The 24,865-nt window shown below is 41.2% G+C and overlaps 1 protein-coding gene across 4 annotated transcripts; it reads right to left on the bottom strand.

The window, feature by feature from the left end:
• Positions 1-15: 15 nt before the first annotated feature.
• Positions 16-24,865, bottom strand: LOC110928287. 4 transcript variants are annotated; one of them, XR_004886747.1, is made up of 9 exons: positions 24,732-24,865; positions 24,612-24,655; positions 24,413-24,547; positions 24,167-24,285; positions 23,620-23,685; positions 23,479-23,518; positions 23,279-23,382; positions 23,125-23,173; positions 16-1,027 (listed from the first exon to the last, which is right to left on the bottom strand). XR_004886747.1 is itself a non-coding variant. In XM_035986900.1 (8 exons), coding segments are annotated over exons 3-8 (339 nt in total). In that variant the 5' UTR covers positions 24,246-24,285; positions 24,413-24,547; positions 24,612-24,865; the 3' UTR covers positions 16-1,026. The 4 variants fall into 4 exon arrangements, 2 of the variants coding, with proteins under 2 accessions (XP_035842793.1, XP_035842792.1); XR_004886748.1 differs by having other exon boundaries at positions 24,739-24,848; XM_035986900.1 differs by having other exon boundaries at positions 24,612-24,865.

Raw genomic sequence — 24,865 nt, 5'->3', positions numbered from 1 at the left:
TACTAAATACATAGATAACTCGAATGGCCAACTCGTTGAATAATCTTACTCGTTGAATACATAATCAAATATATACTAAATACATAACCAAATATAAATAGATAACTTTAAGAATTTTGTAAACGGGTGAGGGTCTGATAACTCGAGCAATAAGACTATGGGTAATAGGTATTATAGACGCGTCAAGAGGCTTGATAACGCCCCAGTACCACCCACCATCCCCCGGATGTTATAGGGGCATGAAAATAAAGGGGCATTTCTACTATAACGCCAAATAAGGTGAAAGTTTCTGGAAAGTAAAAATAGAACAGAGCATCAAAGAGCGTTAACTATTACATATTTTTTGAAATTACTTTCTGATGATGATGTGACAGAAAATGGCATATACAATATCGTTACGAATAGTCAAACTCTAAATCATTAATATTTGATAGAATTTAATATTTTAGTTGTACCTTCTATTCCATTTAAGCCTACAATTAATAAGCTGGTTTGTTTCAATTGAAATTAATGTTTAGGTTACTAAAGTCGTCGAGAAATACAAAGGTTAATTTGTTATGTTAAGAAAAAAGCTTCCAAAACTTTATTTCATTTAGGTTTCATCTAGATTAAATGTTTGATAGAATGCATCTTGCTTTATTCTTTAAATTTTGCCATTATTAACTATCATTCTAACAGTAAATATATTGTCCTGTTATAAATTTAGTGTTTATATATGAAACAATAGTGCCGATCCCACCCGTTTCCCTGCCTCCTTTCCTTCTTCTCGGACCAGGACTAGAGGGGTTGTTTGTCTCAAACTCTCAATCTGACGGGACTAGGGTTGCAGGCCCGGCTAACATGTCCGGATATACACGTTTTTTGCAGAAATAAAGCTACCTCAAAGACTAGTAACATAAGAAAGTTGTACCTTTTTTTCTATAAAAGTTGTACCTTGTCCACCACCTCAATTAGCTTATTGGCTGCCTTACAAAAAAAATAGTTTATTGGCTATAGCACTTGCATAAATAGAGGACCCTTCACAAATCTGCACATGTCATACAAATCATAAACCTTTACTAAAAGTGCCAATCAAGATTTTGAATATACATATACTAGGTTATATACCCGTGAGCTTCACGGGTTATAGATTGTTTTAAAAAAATTATATTTGTAAAAGAATTTTTTTATATGATTTCTTATAAGTGGATAATCATTCATGTTTAACAAACATTATGAAAAAAAATGTACAAAAGATTGAATGGATTTGACACGGGATCCGAGTATATGGATTTAAGGCTCAAGCTCGGCTCGGGCTCCATAAGACTTGCCTCGTTTAGAGCTTTTTCTCGAGCCGATCTCGAGCAGCTTGCGAGCCGCTCAGCTCACTTGCACCCAAGCACCGGTAATCACACATAACATGCTAATTTAAAAAAAAATATATATAGAACTATAGCAATACCAAACTCAACTAAAGAGAATGAAATGCTCGTTTTTATGGTGTAATTCAAAAAAAATTAACATATGAAAAAGTTATTGCCATTTAAACATCATGAGGGAAGTTGGTTTAAAAGTCAACAATATGTTTTAGAGGATTGGACCATATGTTTTAAAAGTTGTAATTACTTAAAACTCATAAAATTATGTATAATTACTTTTTGGTCCTCCTTATAATACAGAATAGATGTAGATATATTAATTAACATTCGGTAATCTTTCTTTGGCTTTATGGTATTTCAAAATCATACAAAATCTACAATTTCATCAATGTAAAATTAATAAGTTTTGTTCCAAAAAGAAAGCATGAGATAAAATGATCAGTGAATATATAAAACAAAATAGAAACAAAATGACATATTATATAAATTAATGACAGTAGAAATACAATGAAGATAGTCGAGTCGCTTTGAAGTTGCATATCCTTGAGTTGGCAAAAGTTTTCCTTAAGTAAATTGAGTCCCTTCTACAAAAAAAAAAAAAAAAAAAAAAAAAAGACACATTGCTTCTTAACAACCTAAACTTTTGAAAATTGAGTTTTTTTTGGGTAAAATTTCATAACAAATTCTGTTTCAATAAACTATACTATTTGTAACCTTCATTTAGACGTTACATATCAGTTTTGACCCTTTACCCAGTTTGGTCAGATCCCATTATGACCCGAACCTAGTACGACCCCTTACCCCGACCCGTACCTAGTTTTCCCATAACGCATTCTGACTTGAACTCGGTATGACCCGTTACCTCGTCTGACCCGATCCGACCGGACCATGTATAATTTATGTGTTAGTCAATTTGGTCAGAATCTGTTCTGACTTGGACCCATACCCAGTTTGGCCAAAACTCTTCTGACCTGAACCCGGTATAACCTGTTACCCGCCCGTTTTACATTTTACAGTATACTAATTTATGTATTGTAAAACCCGTGAGGATCTCTCAATGATATCAAACAAACTATTGATTGTGCGGAAACCAATCAATAGGTGATTCAAGAATAAATATAAAGATCAAAATATAAACAATGAACAAAGAACAAACCGAAATCTTGCATTCAATGATTGCCAAAGACTGATACAAGACTCGTGAAGAACTCGGTTCCTATGCTTGATGTCGCCCCCAACTCTAAACCCAATCAACAACCTCACACAATGAGGTTAAAGTTGATTAAATACAAAACAAACAGGGCCGAAATACTAGGCCCATGCGACATCTCTAATAACTAGCCCAAACCACAATGATTAACCCAAAACATAAGAACTAAGTAATTACAAGATCAACCCCTAAACTTTAATAACCTACATGAATAAACCTTCGGGTTCCAACAATCTCCCCCTAGGTTTATGCATGCAGGTTCTTGACGCTTCAAGTATCACGATCACCACCTAACCGATCCTTAAGACCACCGAATCCCTTCTTGCGAATATGAATGGCTGAAGCAACAGCTGCAGTCCATCCCTTGGCAATTGCTTCATATTTCTCAGTAGCTCGTATCTGATTTTGAGCCAACACTTCTAAATCTTCAAGAGCAATGTTGAGCACATCCACTTGATCCACTAAGCGAAAATTAACATCACCATCACAAACAAACACTGCCTGACCAAGACGCTCATCATAAGCCCAGAAATGTAGAGACTTCAAAGCACCTTGAGGAATCTTCTTTACCAACGGAATCACTTTCTCTTTGTCTGTCACAGGCCAGTGCACTGCTTTCATTCGCTTATTAGTAAATGGATCCCGAACACCTTTAAGAGGTTTAACAATAGAGTCAGCAGTACGCAACGATGGAAAGTTACGCTGAACTTCCCTCTTCAATCTTTCGAAAAACATGTGTCCAGGACCTCCAGGGTTATCATCAACGTAAGGTGCATAGACCATAGAGAATAACAAACTAACATCTCCTTGAAGTTGCTCAATCTGTTGATCCTTTTTCACTATAGTGTCTTCAAGTTGGATAATCTTCGCTTCCTTGTGAATCGAGTCTTGCTCAACAACAACCAACCTTCTTTTCATCTCTCTCATACTGATAAACTCATCTTCATCACTTGAGTCATCGTCAAAAGGCATTCTTACTGGTTCCTCAGGCCTTTTACCACTTGAACTACTAGGCATATCATGAACAACATTAGAAGGACCAGCAGAATCAGAAACACCAAGTGACACAGCACCAACAGGCTCAGAAACAACACTCGTAGCTTGAACTTCGACAGTAACATCGGTGGTATCCATATCAGTTCTTTGAGCGTCAACATTAGACTCAAAGATGTCTGCGGTAGAGGTGGTGGTATCAGTAATATTCTTTTCAAAATCAAAATCGTAAAGACCTTCATCATCTTCATCAGTAATCAAGGGTTGATCTTTGTGTTTCTCAACATACATTCCAATCCGAGGATCCCTTCTTTTCCGCTTCAAGGGTAGGGAATCAGGATCCTTTGGGTTTTCACTAGGCTCTTCATTTAGAACTGAAAGACCAGAAGGAGGATTTCCCATCTTTTCAGTCACAGACTTTAATAACTGAGCCAAACTCTCAGCAGTAATCACTGGATTAACCGTAGAAACAGCATCAGCATTAACTTCAGGAGGAAGTTCTATGTCATCATCAGAATTACACATTATCTCAACACCTTCATCGTCAGAGTTAATAGTAATACGCTCTGGCTCAGGCTCATCTTCAGCTCTCCTTGGAATATCATGTTCTTCAGCAACAATAGCACGTGCAGGTACAGCTCGTGCCATCACTGGATTCTCACCAATATCTTCGGTCTCTGCAAACTGACCAAATTTCTCCAACTCGATCAAACCCTCAAACTTTTTCTCCGTTCCTTTCTTCGTAGTGAGAGCACCAAAACATGAAGGACCCATGGGTTTTAACTCCAACGTATTACCAGATCTCTTCAATTCAGGATAACGCTCATTTAAAATCATCTCTACAAATCTTGGATACATAAGAAACTTATCCTTTCGAAGCCCGATTGCATTCCTCTTCATTGCTTCCAAGATGTATTTAGAATAATTGAACGACTCGTTTGTAATCACACAAATCAACGCAGCAGTCTGTGTAGTGTTCAACTGATCAATTCCCCCTCTATTTTCTGTCATGCACAAGAGGAACATGTGCAGTAATAGACGCCAGTAAGGATGAACAAACTTCTTAACCAGGGGAGGAAACTTTCCTTCATAACTCAAACGAGGCAAAATTGCTTCAATGGTTCCAGCAGCAAGTTCGATTGGATCTGTTTCCTGATCATTAAACTTCAACACATCTCTAATAATCTGCTCAGTCACTATAACCTTCGTCTCGTCGATCTCTGCAACTATAGCTCCCTTTCCTTCTACGATTTCAACTTTAGCAGTCTTCCAAAAATCTTGAATAAGGCTTTCATAAACAACTGGATTCTCACGTAGAGCATGAACAATCCTGCATGTATTTAGGCCTTTGATCAACGACGTATACAGCTGCTTGTGCTTCACTGGTGGAGGTGCTAAATATCCAACTTGATTATGAGAAGATATAAACTTTAAATCCATTTTTCTGCACATAACACAAATCATATAAGTTTCCAATTACAGATATAACAGTGATAAAAATGAAAATCAAAACAAACACTGTCACTGTTCACTCGAAACCATGAGTCGCAACCCAAAGGTCTCGAGTCGAAACCATGAGTCGCAACCAGCAAAATTGAGTCGCAACCAGCAGATTACGAGTCGCAATCATGAGTCGCAACAAACAATTTGAGTCGCAACCATGAGTCGCAATCTTGATGTTGCGACTCGTAACCGCTGGTTTCGAGTCTTAAATGTTTTGATTGCGAGTCAAAAGTTCATCGGAAACATCATCTGAAACTTCAAATCCTCATCGGAATCTTCAAAAATTCATCGGAATCTTCAAAAATTCATCGGAATCTTCAACAAATATTCAAACTTTCCTGCAAAACTTGAATGATTACGTCATAGTACCTTGATGATTATCAAATCAGATTGCGAGTCGCAATCGGAAACCAGTCGGAACCGATGATGATTGCCGGAATCTTGAGAGAGAAATGAGATCAGATTGCGAGTGAATAAGGATTCTGACTCGTAATCACCTTTTATACTCAACTGTTTTCATGGGCCCATGTCTTATGAGCCTGGGCCTTATGGACTTGGGCTCAAAACAGATTTATTAATTATTTTTTAAACCCTTTTCAAAATCTGATTTAATAAAAACTATCCATTAAACCTTTTGAGCAATGTTTGCAAAATAAAAACCTAAAAACAAAAATAAATAATAAAATATTATTTAAAAAAATAAATCAGGAAATTTGCATAGATACTCAGGGATCAAATCACAAGGTTTCGGGCTTGACTTCACTTATCAACACTGATCTACTACAGGATGATCTAGACGATTGCCAGTATATTTGTCCTCTTAAACTCATCTTCCTAGACCTTTTCCATATAACTGCCTGTATCTCATTTTATCATGTTTTGATATTTTTAATAATGATCACCCAAACAAATACTAATCAAATCCTGGAATTATGCACAACTCACTCTATCATGCAAGCAGTTTCCCTACCACATATTTCACAAGTCCAATCCAAATTTCTGAAATCTTAACTGGGAATAGGTTAAGAAGAGAACAGAATAGATCTTATGCAGAGATGGTATAATATACAGATCAAATGAGTTTTCTCAATTTGATATAGGTTTATTGGGTTTCTTTTGGGCACTTGAGGGCCTCTTTCGGGTGTTAATTGATCTACAGATCGACAACGTACAGCTAGGTCAGCATGTATCTGGATGCAGCAGAAGCTGTAGTTGCCTAGCACCTCCAGGTCAGCATGTATCTGGATGCAGCAGAGGAGGTACACGACTTTTTCAGATAAGATTTCAGAATCAGATCAAAATTGTGTGTATCGGGATAACATACAGACATTCAAATAGACATGAGCTAATTCCAAGTGATTTTCTTTGCTGAGGTCATGTACTAGTTTAGTTCTGAACAGAAACAGCTAATGTTTCCAATCTTAAGGATAGAGCCTACCAACACATCATACTAGAGTCAAACTTTTTCGATACTGGTCTTACATGAGTCAGCCCTCGACCATAATGTGAAAATTCATTTCATTTCCCAGTCCAGCCACACTTCCTTTTAAACCTCTTTTTGTATTTTTCAATTTTTTAATGTTTTTGTATTTTTCGATTTTTTTAATGTTTTTGTATTTTTCGATTTTTCTCCCCCTAAATTTGTGCAGAAATAAAAACTACCTAAGAATAGAAAACTTTATGAACAAATTTACCTACGAAAAACAAAAACATGCTCAATCAGTAAAACGGATCATTTTTAGAAAATCCACAAGCACTCTGAATTTCGAGCTGCTGACAGGTTTGGTGAACAAATCGGCAGCATTTGCATCTGTGTCAATTTGTTCAAGAGTAATAAGACCTCTGTCAAAACAGTCTCGAATGAAATGAACTTTAATATCAATGTGCTTGGTTTTGGAGTGGAAAACAGGATTTCGAACAATTTGTATTGCAGCATCATTATCGCAGTAAATAGTAGTGTTAAGATAAGTCAAACCATAATCCTGCAATTGATGTTGCATCCACACCACTTGAGAGCAAGAAGCAGAAGCAGCAACATACTCAGCTTCAGCTGTGGATATCGCCACTGTTTGTTGTTTCTTGCACTGCCAAGAAATGAGCCGATCACCCAAAAATTGACATCCCGCAGATGTAGATTTCCTGTCACTGTCACTACCTCCAAAATTGCTGTCAGAGAAAGCAAACAAGTCAAAATTGGAATCCCTCGGATACCACAGGCCAAACCGAGGTCGGCCTTTAAGATACCGAAAGATCCGTTTAACAGCAGTAAGATGAGAAGTTTTAGGATTAGCCTGATAGCGTGCACAGTTGCAAACAGCGAACATGATGTCCGGACGGCTAGCTGTGAGATACATCAATGACCCGATCATGGACCTATATTGACGTTGATCGACAGACTCTCCTTCTTCATCTTCAGTCAATAATGGTCTCTCTGCCATAGGTGTTTCAGCAGGCTTTGCGTCCGTGAATTTGAACTTTGCCAGCACATCATCCACATACTTCCCTTGATGAATAAGAATTCCTTGCGAACTCTGCTTGACTTGTAGACCCAAAAACAGTGTCATCTCCCCCAGAGCACTCATTTCAAACTTCTTTTTCATAACTCTCTCGAATTCCTTGCAAAGATCCTCGCTTGTAGATCCGAAAATGATATCACCAACATAGATTTGAACCAAGATTTGATCACGTCCTACCTTCTTGATAAACAGAGTCTGGTCTATGGTGCCACGCGTGTACCCATGAGCCAACAGATGCTCTGTTAGTGTGGCATACCAAGCTCGAGGAGCCTGGTGTAACCCGTACAGCGCCTTGTCTAGCTTGTAAGCGTACTCAGGATGATCTGGATGCACAAACCCTGGCGGCTGCTCGACAAAAATTTCCTCCTTCACATCTCTATAGAGAAACGCGGTCTTGACATCCATCTGATAAACAGTGAATCCCATGTAAGACGCGTAAGCCAAAAAGATCCGGATGGCTTCAAGTCGTGCAACCGGAGCATATACTTCATCATAATCCAGTCCTTCGATTTGTCTAAATCCCTGAACCACCAGCCTTGCTTTGTTTCGAACGATGACACCTGCAGAATCCTGCTTGTTTCGAAATACCCATCTAGTTCCAAGCTTACGTTTTCCTGCTGGCAACTTGACGAGCTTCCATACTCCAAGTTTTTCAAACTGGTTCAGCTCTTCATGCATAGCATCTACCCAGCCAGGTTCCTGCAAAGCTATATCAATGGTTTTAGGTTCGATTTGAGAAAGATAACAAGAATATATGTCACACCCCCAAAATCCACCTGCGGAGTATCACCGCTTGGGAGCGTGACATGACCAGGATCTTAACCACCAATCATATTGAACGTGTAATATAGTTAAGTATAGCGGAAGCATTTAAGTAAAACTCAAACATAAATGTTAACGTATGAAATATCATAAGGGTTGAAATAGCATTCACGATCCTTTGCCCACAACGACCTGCTCCTCCCTGTGCAAGCTCCATAAGTACCCAAGGTCCTGCAAGGCATGCAGCAGAGAGTCAACAACTAGTTGAGCGAGTTCACAGAAAGTAAGTTCAGTAATAGAAATGGTATAGCAAGCATTGCGTTCGTTCATCTAATCATGCATCGTATTAGTTCGTTCATTGTTCATGTATAGTATTGGTTCGTATCGCGGGCCCTTTCGGCATGTATGCGAAGATTGGGGTTAATACTCCCAAATATCCTAGACTATGTATATTTGTATCGCTGGCCACCCTGGCATGTGTGCGAAGTTCTAATATGTTTAGTTCGCAGCCTTCCCGAGGCATGTGTGCGAAGATCAGTCATAATTATCGCAGCCAACCCTTGGCGTGTGTGCGAAGATCTGTTCAAGAAGGTATACTAGTCTAGCCGTATCTTATCATTCACCACCCTCACCCTGAGGTCTCATATCATTAAGTTCCGTTATCTAAGTTGTTACGTATATTTCATTCAAACCCATTCCCACCCTGGGAACCCCATGCCTTGGCTGTGTGAACTCACCTTGGGTTGCTCGGCAGATACACAAAGAGAAAGGGAGAGTTTCTTGAACTAACGGTGGTCAACCACGTCCTAACAGGGTTACCACATCAGTCAGGTATGGTTCAAGTATCGCACGTATGTATCACATAAGTTAACACGTTGCAAGCATGCAAGGATCATGGTAAACACGTACACGTATCAGCAATCCGATAAACAATCTAAATATTCGGCCCAACCATAACCCGGCCCAAATAGTATTCACCCAAATAACATGTCGGCCCAAACAGGTAAGCAGTCCAATAGCATAACAGTCGTACGATTGGGCCCGTGACAAAGTAGGCCCAAAACAGTGTATGTGCAATAGCCGGTCTCGAGTCGCAACGGGGATCTCGAGTCGCAACGGGGATCTCGAGTCGCAACCGGGGTTACGAGTCGCAACAGCTGAATACGAGTCGCAACGGGTGGTCTCGGCTCATCATGGTTTGGTTACGAGTCGCAACGGGACTCGCAACCATGGTTTCGGCTTGTGCTGTTGTGTGAGGTTCCGAGTCGCAACAAGACCCGCAATCTCGGTCTCGACTCGCAATCCGTGTGACTAACAACTTGTAACAGTTTCCATGTTTCATGCAATTCAGTTATACGCATTTATGCAAATCAATTCACATTATCAGTTTCCAAATTTGACCATGTCCATTAACAGTTTCTATCTTGATCAATATCCAATCAAACGAGCATAATTCACAAGTTCTTAACAAGAACCCTAACCGAAACATATATGAACACGTCTTTACATATGAGCAGAAATCATAGCAATTTATACAACCATATAGCCAAGATAAATCAATTAATCCGATTAAGTCACATACACACATGGCCGGTTACAAGCACAATCAATTCAGCCGATCCACCATACATCTATATATCCGATGATCACAAGTATCTAGCCGGTTAACAACATCATACCCGATATGCATTCAAAAATCGTTTAAACACTATCAAACTTGTAAATCAAACATACATCAAGCAACCCTAGATTACTATCATGCAATTCGAATCCTAGCAAGATCATGTAAGCACGAATTCATTAACTTGATACTAACCGAAACAAGGAGAGAAGGATTCTGAATCCAAAAGCTTGAATAGGTGCTCGGCGGTTCTCGGTTCCGATTCGAGAGAGAGAGAGAGCTTGTGTGTGTGTGGTTTGTGGTTGCAAAGATTGTAAAAACTAAAACCCTATAATGTGCATGTGTATATATATGCGTACAAGGGATGTGGGCCGAAACCCCACATGGGTTTTCTCATGGTCTCGAGTCCACTAAATGAACCGAGTGGGTTTGTGTTCGGTTGGGCATTCGGTTCAAGTAGTAACATACACATTCTTATGAAATTATATAGCACATAACATTCGATCACACAACTTAATCACATTATTCACATTAGTTCAATGGTTACACGTAATGTACGAGACGGTAAAGTACGAGTTGTCACATTATCCCCAACTAATTGGAAATTTCGTCCCGAAATTTTGGTATGCACTCACTGAGGAAGCTAGGTAAACTGTATTGTTCACTGATTTTCCTGGGGTGTCACATCCTCCCCCCGTTGATCTGGAATTTCGTCCCGAAATTCCGAAGTAGTAGCTTCAGCCTCAGTAGTGGTGGCATTGGTTTCGAATAACTGGGGGTACTTTTCTGTCATCCTGTCTTCGCGTTCCCAGGTGTACTCTGGGCCACGTTTGGAGTTCCAACGAACTCGAACAAGAGGGACTCTCTTGCTTTTGAGGACCTTCACATCCCGGTCCGTGATTTCAACTGGTTCCTCGACGAACTGCAACCGGTCGTCGATAGTGAGTTCCTTAAAAGGAATGATGAGGTTTTCATCTGATAGACACTTCTCTATGTTCGACACATGAAAGACATTGTGAACTGCCCCGAGTTCGGCTGGTAGGTTCAATCTATAGGCTACCCTGCCTATTCGTTCTATGATCTTGAATGGTCCGACATACCGTGGATTTAGTTTGCCCCGTTTGCCAAAACGAACTACACCCTTCCAGGGTGAACTTTTAGTAAAACCCGGTCCCCGACCTGAAATTCCAAAGGCTTTCTACGCTTGTCCGCGTAGGCTTTCTGACTGTCGCGTACTGCCGCCATGCGTTGTCGTATCTGTGCAATCTTTTCTGTGGCGTCCACTACAACCTCTGGACCCGTGATCTGTCTATCCCCCACCTCTGCCCAACAGAGAGGTGACCGGCATTTACGTCCGTACAATGCCTCGAATGGAGCGGCTTGAATGCTGGTGTGATAACTGTTATTATACGAGAACTCCACCAAAGGGAGATGCTTTTCCCAGCCGTTGCCGAAATCGATGACGCATGCCCGAAGCATGTCTTCTAGCGTTTGGATCGTACGCTCAGACTGCCCATCCGTCTGAGGATGATATGCTGTGCTCATGTCTAACCGTGAGCCGAATGATTTATGCATCGCTTGCCAAAGCTCTGACGTGAATCGTGCATCGCGATCCGAAATGATAGACGTGGGCACCCCGTGCCTCGAAACAACTTCTTTAAGGTAGACGTCTGCGAGAGTGGAGAACTTGTCCGTTTCCTTAATCGGCAGGAAGTGTGCAGACTTGGTGAGTCGATCAACTATGACCCATATGGTATCGTTCCCACGCTGGGATCTAGGTAGGCCTGTAACGAAATCCATGGAAATTTCTTCCCATTTCCACTGAGGTACCTTAGGCTGCTGAAGTAGGCCAGCTGGTTTCTGGTATCCGACCTTGACTCTCACACAGGTCAAGCGTTTTCCGATTTACGTAGCGATGTGGGCCTTCATGCTAGGCCACCAATAAATAGTGCTGATGTCGTGGTACATTTTATCCGACCCTGGATGTACCGAGTAGCGAGACTTGTGTGCTTCGCCCATCACAAGTTCACGGGGACCGCCATAAAGTGGGACCCAAATACGCCCCGTTACATAGTAGGCGCCGTCTGCCTTCTGTTCCATTTGTTGTTGTGAGCCGCGTAAGGCTTCAGCCTTGACATTTTCGGGCTTCAATGCTTCTACCTGAGCATTTCGTATCTGTGCTGGAAGGCTAGACTGAATTGTAAGCTGTAGCACTCGCACGCGCTGAGGTAGAGTGTCCTTCCGACTGAGGGCGTCCGCCACAACATTGGCCTTGCCTGGATGGTACTTGATGGCGCATTCGTAGTCGCTAAGTAGTTCAACCCCTCGCCGTTGACGCATGTTCAAGTCCTTCTGCTTAAGGATATGCTCGAGACTCCTGTGATCGGTGTAAATCGTGCACTTGGTACCGTACAGGTAGTGTCGCCATATCTTAAGCGCGAAAACAACAGCTCCCAGCTCTAAATCGTGCGTCGTGTAGTGTGATCATGGCTATCCTTAGGTGCTGAAAAGCAGTTTCCTGGGGATCTCCCCAACGGTAGGTGACACCCTTCTGTGTCAGTAGCGTAAGTGGCTGAGCAATCTTCGAGAAATCCTTGGTAACCGTCTGTAGTACGTGGTGCAGGCCAGTTTCTGGTCGAGTCTACCTTGGATGGATCGACACGGATCCCATCCTTGCTCACTACGTGGCCTAAGAAGTGGACTTCACGAATACTATGACGAACTTGTCTAGGTAGGGTTTGCATACCCTGTTCATAAGGTCCTTAACTACGGCAGGTGCGTTCAAATATATCAAACCATCCATCATATCAAACATAAGGTATAGTAGTTAAAATAATTCATAAAACCCAATACGATTTATGTTCAAACCAAACTTTGTTTGAGTAACAGAGACATAATAATGAAAATCCAAACGAGTTATAAGTTCAAACAGCGTCTCCTTGTCCTAGCACGAAAGCTCGACCTCTTGCCTCGTTGCCATTGTTGTTGTTGTTGTTCCCGTTGCCCTGGTTATTGTTGTTGTTCTGATTCTGGTTCAACTGCGGGCAATCGCGCTTGTAGTGCCCTTCTGCCCCACACTGGAAACATCCCCGATTTCCACGCTGTGGCTGCTGCTGTTGTGGGTTCTGAGGAGCTGGTGGTGGAAGTTGCTGGTTCTGATTAGTTGGCCGCGAGCTTCTGCAATCCTTGGCTTCGTGCCCTATCTTGAGACATCTCTGACAACGTTCCTTGCGACACCTTCCACTGTGGTGCCTGTTACACTTTTTACATAGTGGGTGCACTCCCCTGTATCCACCCTGCTCCTGGCTGCCAGATGATTGCTGACTCGGATTCTGGTAGTCATTCGTCCTGCGCTGCTGTGCTTGAGACTGATCGGGAACTGATCCCCTGCTGGAATCCCCATCCCATTTCCGTTTGTTGTCGTTGGGTGTAGCAGAAGTAGCAGCTGGAGTGACTGTAGCAGTAGTGCTGACACGCTTAGGCAGTTTATTCTGATCCACTGCCTGGTCGGTGATGCGATGAGCGAGACGCTGAATTTCCTGTATGTTGTCGAGGTTAGCCGAGGTCACGTGGCTCTGAATCTCTGGCGCCAATCCCTTGAGGTACATCTCAATGCGCTTGTATGGAGGGTCCACCATAGTGGGACACAGCACGGCCAGCTCGTTTGACCGTTTTGTATACGCTTCGATCTCAGATCCAACCATTTTCAGATTATACAACTCGTCTTCCAGCTTGTGAATATCTTCACGCGTGCAATATTCCCTCTTAATGAGTTCCTTGAAGTCGTTCCATGGGGTGGCGTTAGCAGCTGCCAACCCTAAGATCTGAACTTGGGCGTTCCACCAAGTCAGTGCTATTCCCTCCAAGGTGCCGGTGGCAAACTTGACCTTGCGAGCCTCAGGGCACTCGCACATTTCGAATACTGATTCTAACTTTTCAAACCAATGGAGGAGTCCCACTGCCCCCTCTGTGCCGCTGAAGGAATTTGGACGACAGTCCATGAAGTTCTTAAAGGTGCAAACCTGCTGCGCTGGTTGACCTATTGTGTACGAATAGGGCAAAGTTTAAATACAAGGGCTAGCTTAGGAATGTAGGATCTAAAGATCCTAGTGTAAGTTATGACTACAGGGTATACTACCTGCTTGAGCAGCTGCAAGTGCCGCAGCAACTTGAGCTTGAACGAGAGCCTCTAGCTGGGCTTGAGTCATGTTGATTCGTCCAGACATGATCTTCGTAGTACAAGTAACGTAAATGAGAGTGGTTCGCGAGTAGGGCGATGACAGAAAAGTATAAGCACGTAGGTGTTCTCATGTAACAAAGTCATGTGTATCTAAGCGTAATGCGAGCAAAGATCTAAGCAGTTCTAGCAAACAGGCAATAAACATACACCTTATTACCTAGGATGTCGAGTCTTGCACGTGGAGCGAAGCGTCGTTGTGGATCGTTGAGAGCACTGTTCTGGTTATAGTCTGGTTTTAATAAAACGTTTTTCCCATCTTAAAACCTAGTTCTCTATAACCAATGGCTCTGATACCAATCTGTCACACCCCCAAAATCCACCTGCGGAGTATCACCGCTTGGGAGCGTGACATGACCAGGATCTTAACCACCAATCATATTGAACGTGTAATATAGTTAAGTATAGCGGAAGCATTTAAGTAAAACTCAAACATAAATGTTAACGTATGAAATATCATAAGGGTTGAAATAGCATTCACGATCCTTTGCCCACAACGACCTGCTCCTCCCTGTGCAAGCTCCATAAGTACCCAAGGTCCTGCAAGGCATGCAGCAGAGAGTCAACAACTAGTTGAGCGAGTTCACAGAAAGTAAGTTCAGTAATAGAAATGGTATAGCAAGCATTGCGTTCGTTCATCTAATCATGCATCGTATTAGTTCGTTCATTGTTCATGTATAATATTGGTTCGTATCGCGGGCCCTTTCGGCATGTATGCGAAGATTGGGGTTAATACTCCCAAATATCCTAGACTATGTATATTTGTATCGCTGGCCACCCTGGCATGTGTGCGAAGTTCTAATATGTTTAGTTCGCAGCCTTCCCGAGGCATGTGTGCGAAGATCAGTCATAATTATCGCAGCCAACCCTTGGCGTGTGTGCGAAGATCTGTTCAAGAAGGTATACTAGTCTAGCCGTATCTTATCATTCACCACCCTCACCCTGAGGTCTCATATCATTAAGTTCCGTTATCTAAGTTGTTACGTATATTTCATTCAAACCCATTCCCACCCTGGGAACCCCATGCCTTGGCTGTGTGAACTCACCTTGGGTTGCTCGGCAGATACACAAAGAGAAAGGGAGAGTTTCTTGAACTAACGGTGGTCAACCACGTCCTAACAGGGTTACCACATCAGTCAGGTATGGTTCAAGTATCGCACGTATGTATCACATAAGTTAACACGTTGCAAGCATGCAAGGATCATGGTAAACACGTACACGTATCAGCAATCCGATAAACAATCTAAATATTCGGCCCAACCATAACCCGGCCCAAATAGTATTCACCCAAATAACATGTCGGCCCAAACAGGTAAGCAGTCCAATAGCATAACAGTCGTACGATTGGGCCCGTGACAAAGTAGGCCCAAAACAGTGTATGTGCAATAGCCGGTCTCGAGTCGCAACGGGGATCTCGAGTCGCAACCGGGGTTACGAGTCGCAACAGCTGAATACGAGTCGCAACGGGTGGTCTCGGCTCATCATGGTTTGGTTACGAGTCGCAACGGGACTCGCAACCATGGTTTCGGCTTGTGCTATTGTGTGAGGTTCCGAGTCGCAACAAGACCCGCAATCTCGGTCTCGACTCGCAATCCGTGTGACTAACAACTTGTAACAGTTTCCATGTTTCATGCAATTCAGTTATACGCATTTATGCAAATCAATTCACATTATCAGTTTCCAAATTTGACCATGTCCATTAACAGTTTCTATCTTGATCAATATCCAATCAAACGAGCATAATTCACAAGTTCTTAACAAGAACCCTAACCGAAACATATATGAACACGTCTTTACATATGAGCAGAAATCATAGCAATTTATACAACCATATAGCCAAGATAAATCAATTAATCCGATTAAGTCACATACACACATGGCCGGTTACAAGCACAATCAATTCAGCCGATCCACCATACATCTATATATCCGATGATCACAAGTATCTAGCCGGTTAACAACATCATACCCGATATGCATTCAAAAATCGTTTAAACACTATCAAACTTGTAAATCAAACATACATCAAGCAACCCTAGATTACTATCATGCAATTCGAATCCTAGCAAGATCATGTAAGCACGAATTCATTAACTTGATACTAACCGAAACAAGGAGAGAAGGATTCTGAATCCAAAAGCTTGAATAGGTGCTCGGCGGTTCTCGGTTCCGATTCGAGAGAGAGAGAGAGCTTGTGTGTGTGTGGTTTGTGGTTGCAAAGATTGTAAAAACTAAAACCCTATAATGTGCATGTGTATATATATGCGTACAAGGGATGTGGGCCGAAACCCCACATGGGTTTTCTCATGGTCTCGAGTCCACTAAATGAACCGAGTGGGTTTGTGTTCGGTTGGGCATTCGGTTCAAGTAGTAACATACACATTCTTATGAAATTATATAGCACATAACATTCGATCACACAACTTAATCACATTATTCACATTAGTTCAATGGTTACACGTAATGTACGAGACGGTAAAGTACGAGTTGTCACAATATAAGCAAGTGTTAATGGTTCCTGATTGACTCCTGGTCAAAATTCCTGCATTTACAGGACCAATCACATTTTCGATTGGGTGATTGCGTTGGACGCTCGTAGGTATGGCCAAATCAGGTACAATCTCCTCTTCAGTGGTGGTGTTGCTAGACTCCCCCTCATTAGGTGCGGTTGTAGTGTGAACTACAGGAGAAGTGACAGTACAATCCTCAAGAATTGGTTCAGGAAACAATGCAGAGTCACTAGTTGATGCACCCTCAGGGGATCGATTGACCATCGGAGTCGGTGTAGGATGTTGCGTAAACACCATTCCCGGTGGATCAACGGTATGATGCCTCACGTTGTCTTGCATCTGTGCTTCGTCTTCCGTATCTTCAAACGACAATGGTTGTGTGGGAATAGACACACCTGCAACTGAAACATCACTTGACAAAATGTTAAATGATTTAAACAGAGTAGAATAATCGTATAACCAATCTGGACCAACTCTAGCGTCCGTAGCATTCTCTTCAAGCCACTCAATGTTGCACGACTCGACGACCTTTTTAGTTACTTTGTTGTATACCCTATAAGCAGAGCCTTTAGCATATCCAACAAAGTAACATTCGTCACCTTTGACTTCAAACTTTCCGTTGGAGTCCATTAGTAATAATACGCATGGACAACCAAAGATGCGAAAGTGTGAAACCGAAGGTTTACGTCCTTCCAGAATCTCATAAGGGGTTTTCATGTGACGTTTGTTTACTAAAGCATGATTCTGGATATAACAAGCCGTGCTAACAGCCTCGGCCCAAAAGAAGCTAGGAAGCTTTGAATCAGCCAGCATAGTACGCGCAGCTTCAATGAGAGTACGATTCCTTCTTTCAGCCACTCCATTTTGTTGTGGAGTTCGAGGCGCACTGAACTGACGATCGATTCCCTTATCAACACAGAAAGTATCAAAAGTCACGTTCTTGAATTCTGTCCCATTGTCTGATCGAATAACCTTCACCTTAGTGCTCGCTTGATTTTCAGCCAAAGTGATGAATTGTTTTACCAAGACAGCAGTTTCATTTTTGTGACTGAGAAAATACACCCAAGTGTAGCGAGAGTAATCATCAACGATTACCAAACAGTAAGCTTTCTTCCCAATGCTCAGCACATTTACTGGACCAAAAAGATCCATGTGAAGTAGCTCGAGTACAGCTTTTGTCGAGGGCGCTGGTTTAGTCTTATGAGGTTTTCGATGAGCTTTCCCTTTCGCACAAGCAACACATTTTTCCACCAACATGAAGTCCTTGATCGGAAGATCACGTACCAGTTGACCTTTAGCTAGACGGTTCAGATTTTTCATATTCACATGGCCGAGTCGACGATGCCACAGCAGACCATCATGCTCTGAAATCTTTGAAAATAGACAAGTGATCTCTTCACACGGTTTCTTGTTCATATCAATGACGTAAGCATTTCCCTTTCTTTCAGCTGTCATCAAGAACCAGTCTTCTGGAATAACAATCCCAGGCTTAAGAACATGACATCCCTTCTTCGTGAAATGAACTGAATTCCCTCGATCACAAATCTGCGAAATACTTAACAGATTGTGTTTCAGTTCTGGAACATAATTGACATTTTCAAAGCTGAGAACGCCGTTTCGAACAGTTCCTTTCAATGTGATTCTGCCAGATTCACCTCCCGCAAATGAGACATATCCTCCATTAAATTCTTTGACGTTTACAAGTTGGGATAAGTCTCCTGTCATGTGCCTGGAACAGCCACTATCCATGTACCAGAGGCGCACGGTAGTCCTCCACAGCTGTTCCTGCACGATTAGCGGGATTAGTTAGATTTAGGTACCCAGCCCATAGTGGATCTGGGTAGTCCCTTTGCATCGATGTAAGTTACCCTCTGCCATACCAGATTGTCTTTATTTAAAAACTTTGATGAATTCTCATTGGCAGAATTTTTATGAAGTGTATGAGGCAAGTTGGAATGCATGGCTCTAGATTTAGGTTTCCAATATTGTTTAGACCAGTTGTTAGCATAATTACCAAACGCCTTAAATCGGTTTTCTGAAAAATGATTTTGCTGATTTTTATGTCTACGTTTGGCTGCATTCCAATCTTGATCAGAAGGCCTGAACCTACGATGGTCGTTCTTCATTGTCTTAGACTTATGAGTCGTCATTGACTTAGAAGGACCAAATCGATTTGGTTTGACTTTCTGATGTTGTGCATGTTGATTTTTAGACTGCGCAGAGGAAGGTACAGAAACACAGTTTCTGGCAATGTGCCCGGCTATCCCACAGTTGAAACACGTTTGTCGTTTCACTGTGGAAGAGTTTTGACGATTCACAGTGGCTGCGGGTCTTTTGGGTCTTGAAGATGGAGCTTGCTTGTTCTGTTTTGATTGACTTGCTTGTGCCTTCCCTGAGCGTGTAGATACCTGAGGATCAGAACTAGCACTGGCACAAGCATGAGAATCTGAAAAAGTAGAGTTATCATTTCTTATTGTTTCATGAAAACCATTTTGAGCTGGTGTTTCAGATGTTGGTTTAAGATTTTCTTCACAAAAAGTTTCTTTCAAATTTTCATTGAAAATGACTTCTTGCTCGTTTTGCAGATCATTTTTAGTTTCAGTCTCAATCGAGGCTGAGACTTCATTAACAAATAATGATCCCCTTTTATCGTTGCCATCCAAAGAGGTCCCACCAGATTCATCAGTAGAAACGTCCACTGAATTTGATTCACACGAAAAATCAGTGTCTGATTGATTCTCTTGTGAAGCATTTTCAGTGGTTTCACTGAAAGTGTCCTGAGGAACATCATTGGTCACACTATTTTCACCTTGAGAATCAGAAACATCAAAATCACAATTTTCAGCAGTTGTAAAACATTCATCATCACACGCATTTTCAAAAGGTTCATCACAAGCATTTACTGTTTTGCCCAAAACATCAGGCCCAAAAGAAGACGAAACATAACTATGAAATGAGTTCAAAAACGCTTGTCCAAACACACAACCAGAATTAGTATTATCAAAAGAAGTTTTAGAAGAATCAGAGTCTAAAACTTGTTCACTTCCAAACAAATCTCCCCATATCACTTCAGGTACTTAATCTGCACATGACGAAGAACTGTTAGGATCAAAAGTACCCTTTGATACAAAACATGTCTCTGGTTTTACCTGCTCTTCAGCAAATTTAACATTAATTGAGGACTTACTATTTTTGGGACCTTCGACATTCACTGAGGGCTTATTATTTTTGGGTCCGTATGTCATTTTACTTTCATTCAGCATCTCCTCCTCGGTCATAGGCAAGTATGTGTAATTGTTATTGTACGGAGGAGGAGTCTGATTATAACCTAATCCCGACCCTTTCTTTTTAGAATAAGCCAATTGTTGATCACACAAATTTTTTACTAATTTACTGGAGGAATCGAATTTTTTAATGTTTAACTGATTAATTTGGTATTTATCCCTGACATTCTCCAGTTCTTTAGTAACCTCACACAGTTTTTCTTTGACTATGATGAGTTGGGCCGTAGCTACACTAACATCGTCCTTGAGTTGGACGATGTCCTTACGCTGAGCTTCGATTTTCTCTTTGAAAAGTTTTTCCTTTTTCGTTAAAGTGAAATTTTTCCGTTTAATTTCATTATAGTCTTCGATTAGCTCAGCGTTGTGGATTCTATAGGCCTCAACTCGTTCTCTACATTCAGGAGTGCAGAAAACAGAAATTACCTCTTCTTTCGTGAGACCTTTGACAGGTGCTGACAGGATTTGAGTCATGAAGGCAAAGTTTTCAGCTGACGACTCCTCCTCCTCATGTGCCACCTTCACATCAGCATTCACTGGATATGGATCGTCGCTGGCCATGAACGCGATATTGCTTGAGTTTGCTTGATTTTCAGGAGCTGAGATGTGAAGTCTTTCGATCTCTGAATTCCAGTCAAAGGGCGAATCAGGCTGAACCACCAAAGCTTGGGCCAATCCCATTGGTTGTGGGCTTCCACTGTTGACATTATCAGCAGGCACACCAGAGGCAGTCACAAGAGCTCTTTCTCGATTGGGCGTAACAGGAGCAGCAGGCTGCGCTGGAGTTTGTTCACCATTCACCTTGGGTTTAGTGCAATTTCTAGCCAAGTGGCCCTGTTCATGACAATTATAGCAACGAAACTCAAATGGCATTTTTGCGGGGCCCGAAAACGTAAGACCTTGCCATTTGTTTTTCCCTGTTTTCCTCACAAAGTTTTTAGCTCTAAAAGCTGCCATGGCCATCTGCCAAGTTATATCCATTTCTTCCACATCTTCTGGATGAATTTGATCCAAATCATCCATGGAAAACTTAGGAGGACCAAGGTTTCCTGAAGCAAAAGCATTCAAACAATTTATGACGGAAGCTGCTATTTCAAGATTTTCCTTTGACTGTTTCGAGAAAAATGCAACCATTTCATTGCTCGCAACGGAGGCAGAAGGTGCAGCAGAAGCCTTTCCAGCACTTGTAGGAGAAGCTTGAGTAGAGGACCCTGAGCTATAGACATTTGCTGAAGTGGGAGCAGGTTTAGCAGATGTAGCATTGCGAAACATTTGGAATCCTCCTTGAGACAGAAGAGCTGTGTTACTGTCGCTAGATGTGGTGGGAGCAATTGAGAAACCTGCAGCCAGCATGCTATTCTTGTAGTTAGTCTCTCTCTGCTTATCATCCAATTCACAAGCTTTGATATGTGAGATCATCTCTGACAGGGTACATCTTGCAAGATCTTTGGTTTTCTTGATCATGGCTACATGATGATCCCAACTCTTGGGCAGTGCATTAAGGAGTTGTCTGTTGGTGGATGCGTTTGTGGTATGAATTTCTTCCATTTGCATTTGAGTCACCAGCTTGACAAACCTCTGAATCTGATTGTCTACCGTTTCACCATAAATATGGTTGAAATTTAGTTGCAGCAAATTCCTTCGGCTCTCTTTCATATCTTCGTTTCCTTCATACACTTCGACCAGAGAATCCCATAATTCTTTGGCAGATTTGCAGGTGCGAAAACCAATAGCAATATTAGGACCCAAACCCATGGTTAAGTAGGAAAGAGCTCGATCATCTTCTTCAACAATGAGCACATCATCTTCAGTGTACTGATCTCGAGGCTTCTTTATTTTGACATCTGGTTCTGTGGGGCTTTCCATCATAATCTCCCTAGGTCCTCTCAAGATGCTGCGCCATAACTTGTAATCCTTAACCTTCAGGTGCTGTTCAAAGCGCCACTTCCACTCGGGAAAGTCATTAGCATCAGTTAACCTTGGAATGCGTGTTGTAGTTCCAAGCTTTGAGTCCAATTCTTGTTGTTGATTAAGGGCAGACAGTTCACTGTTGTTCGATGACATGGTTAATTAATCAGTTAATTAATTAATTAATTTTATTAAGTCCAAAAGTCAACAGTCCAACAGTCCGTAAAACAGTGTCGTTGCGAGTCGTAACAGCTGAGGTTGCGAGTCAAGTCTACTGTAGTTGCGAGTCGTAACTGAAGAGGTTGCGAGTCGTAACGAAAACAGAATGATCCGAAATCAAGGTTGCGAGTCGTAATAGCTTTGATTGCGAGTGGAGACTGAGCTGATGGTTGCGAGTCGCAATTGAAGCAAGATGAACCGAAACCAGTGATGGTTGCGAGTCGTAACTGGAACGTGATGAGCCGCAACTAGATGAATGCGAGTCGTAACCTGCAAAACAATAAATGATAAGATCTGTTTACTCGCAATCCCGACTTTTCAGCAATTCCAAAATTCAAAGATATTGTAATCTTTGAATCTGTTGACCACCGATTTCCCGTAAATTCAGCAAACACCTTTTCCAGAAATTAACAAACCAAAATCAGTATTATTTCGATGATTCTGTCAAGAACAGATGAAATATACTGCTGCAAAACACTCAACAAAACAGATCAGTAGCATATAAAATTCTTGAATCCGAGTGATATCAAAACCGAGCCCTTGAATGGCTTCAATGGCTCTGATACCAATTGTAAAACCCGTGAGGATCTCTCAATGATATCAAACAAACTATTGATTGTGCGGAAACCAATCAATAGGTGATTCAAGAATAAATATAAAGATCAAAATATAAACAATGAACAAAGAACAAACCGAAATCTTGCATTCAATGATTGCCAAAGACTGATACAAGACTCGTGAAGAACTCGGTTCCTATGCTTGATGTCGCCCCCAACTCTAAACCCAATCAACAACCTCACACAATGAGGTTAAAGTTGATTAAATACAAAACAAACAGGGCCGAAATACTAGGCCCATGCGACATCTCTAATAACTAGCCCAAACCACAATGATTAACCCAAAACATAAGAACTAAGTAATTACAAGATCAACCCCTAAACTTTAATAACCTACATGAATAAACCTTCGGGTTCCAACATGTATATAGAAATTCCTGAAAATGTACCAATGTGTTGTTGCCCCTCCTAAACGGATCCTTGAAAATGGCTTGAGGGCTGTTAAATACATCAAATCACAATATTAGGCCGAAACACCAAAATAAATTTGAAAACTTTTAGTGACTAATTACAAGTTAAACTACAGGGGATGATTGTACTCACTATAAAATAACTTCACTGTCTTCCCGAGGGGCTTGCCCTGTGATGGGCCCATCATTGTTCCATTTTGGTAGCTTCTTCGGATCATCCACCGGACCAACAAGTGTCTAAAACCCACAAACAAACAAAACAAAAATTAAATAAATTGAGTTCAAATCATAGATTAAATACATAAATAAATCATAAGTAACAAATCTAATTACCCTTGCTTTGCTTCTAATATCCATGCCTGATCCACCAATCCTGTTTACAAATTAACCATTTTTAATTAGTAACTAACAGAAACTATAAGCTTCAATTGCCCTAAACTGATGAACAAAAGAGCCAGCAAGATGAAAGTTGACCTGCTACAAAAGCATATGCAACCCAAAGGTTGGATAGGAAGCAGCCTGTGTATGAGCAAAAATGGCCTAATCCATATCCATCAAAAGTAAACTGGGTCAAATTTTGAATCAATCCATTAGGGCCTTTACTCAATAAACAAAAGAAATTGTGGGGCAGGTCATGTTATCACCTACAATCTAATCTAAAGAAGTACCGGTTTCTTAGACTTTGCAAGGTGTTTAGACCTTATAGATGCATGCAAACAGAAACAATATACTTCTTGTAATACTGATTATAATATAAATAATTTTTATAAAACATGACTAAAAAGTAGTCTGCTTTGTCGGCCCAGGGACGTTATTGCCTCAGAGCGCCTAACACTTTTTATAACAAAATTCAAGCATAAGTGATTGCCAGAAGACCCCTGCTAAAAATCAAGAGAAAAATAAGTGATTGCAAAAATCACCAGTTTTGGCCCATATTTTAAAAATGAATCGTTTCAACTGAGTACATCCTCTAATCCGCGTATCATGCACCTCTTATAAACAAACAAAGATGAAAACAAACCAGGAAAGAATTGCATCAACGGTTGCTTCAGAGTAATAATGTTGGTTCCACTAATGTTGATTCTAGCAAAGTGCATCATATATGTCTCTTCTGAACTGAAAGACTTGTCTCCTACAGGCCTACACAGTCGTATGGACCCCGTATTTAAAAAAATCGATTAATATAATAATGGTTATTTTCAATGGCAATCACATTTAAGTGCAACAAAAAGTGTATAGGTTTACAATAAAGGATGATGAATAGTACCTGTGGACAGGGTATAACCTTCTGTTTGCCAACCCAAAGGCAACATCACATTTGGGTAGTCTTGTGCTAATTTCTTCACCAATATACAGCCGTTTGAGAAGCTATGATTAGCAATGATGACATCATAGCTGATGCCTGGAATTTTGCATCAACTTAGTAGGGACCGAGTGAGAAAGAGAGAGATAGTAAAGAAAAATACCTTCGTATGACTTAAACCGATTACTGGATCTTGTTCCTAAAAACCTACAATTCGTACTAAAAGCATCACATAGTTATGTAAATTAACAAAGCCACATAAAACAAAATCACATTTTCATACAGAAAACCTAGCAACTCCAAATTGGTTCAAAGAAACTGAAATCGATTAGGGTTTCTTTAAATTGGTGTTCATCGCTGCGCTTTCAAGTTCTTCATCTCCGGTTCTACATCCTCAGATTTCGGGCATGTTTGGCT

Source organism: Helianthus annuus, chromosome 17 (genome assembly GCF_002127325.2).
Source record: "Helianthus annuus cultivar XRQ/B chromosome 17, HanXRQr2.0-SUNRISE, whole genome shotgun sequence".
In the NCBI taxonomy this organism is placed as follows: Eukaryota; Viridiplantae; Streptophyta; class Magnoliopsida; order Asterales; family Asteraceae; genus Helianthus; species Helianthus annuus.
This window is presented reverse-complemented; position numbering and strand designations above follow the sequence as displayed.

Bases quoted from the DNA above. Each gene is read 5' to 3' on its own strand.
- LOC110928287 (XM_035986899.1), bottom strand. From the start codon at position 24,245: ATGATGCACTTTGCTAGAATCAACATTAGTGGAACCAACATTATTACT. The intron at 23,686-24,166 runs GTTTGTTTTCAT...GATATGGATTAG, and splicing joins GTTGATGCAATTCTTTCCTG to GCCATTTTTGCTCATACACA. The intron at 23,383-23,478 runs GTAATTAGATTT...TGTGGGTTTTAG, and splicing joins ATATTAGAAGCAAAGCAAGG to ACACTTGTTGGTCCGGTGGA.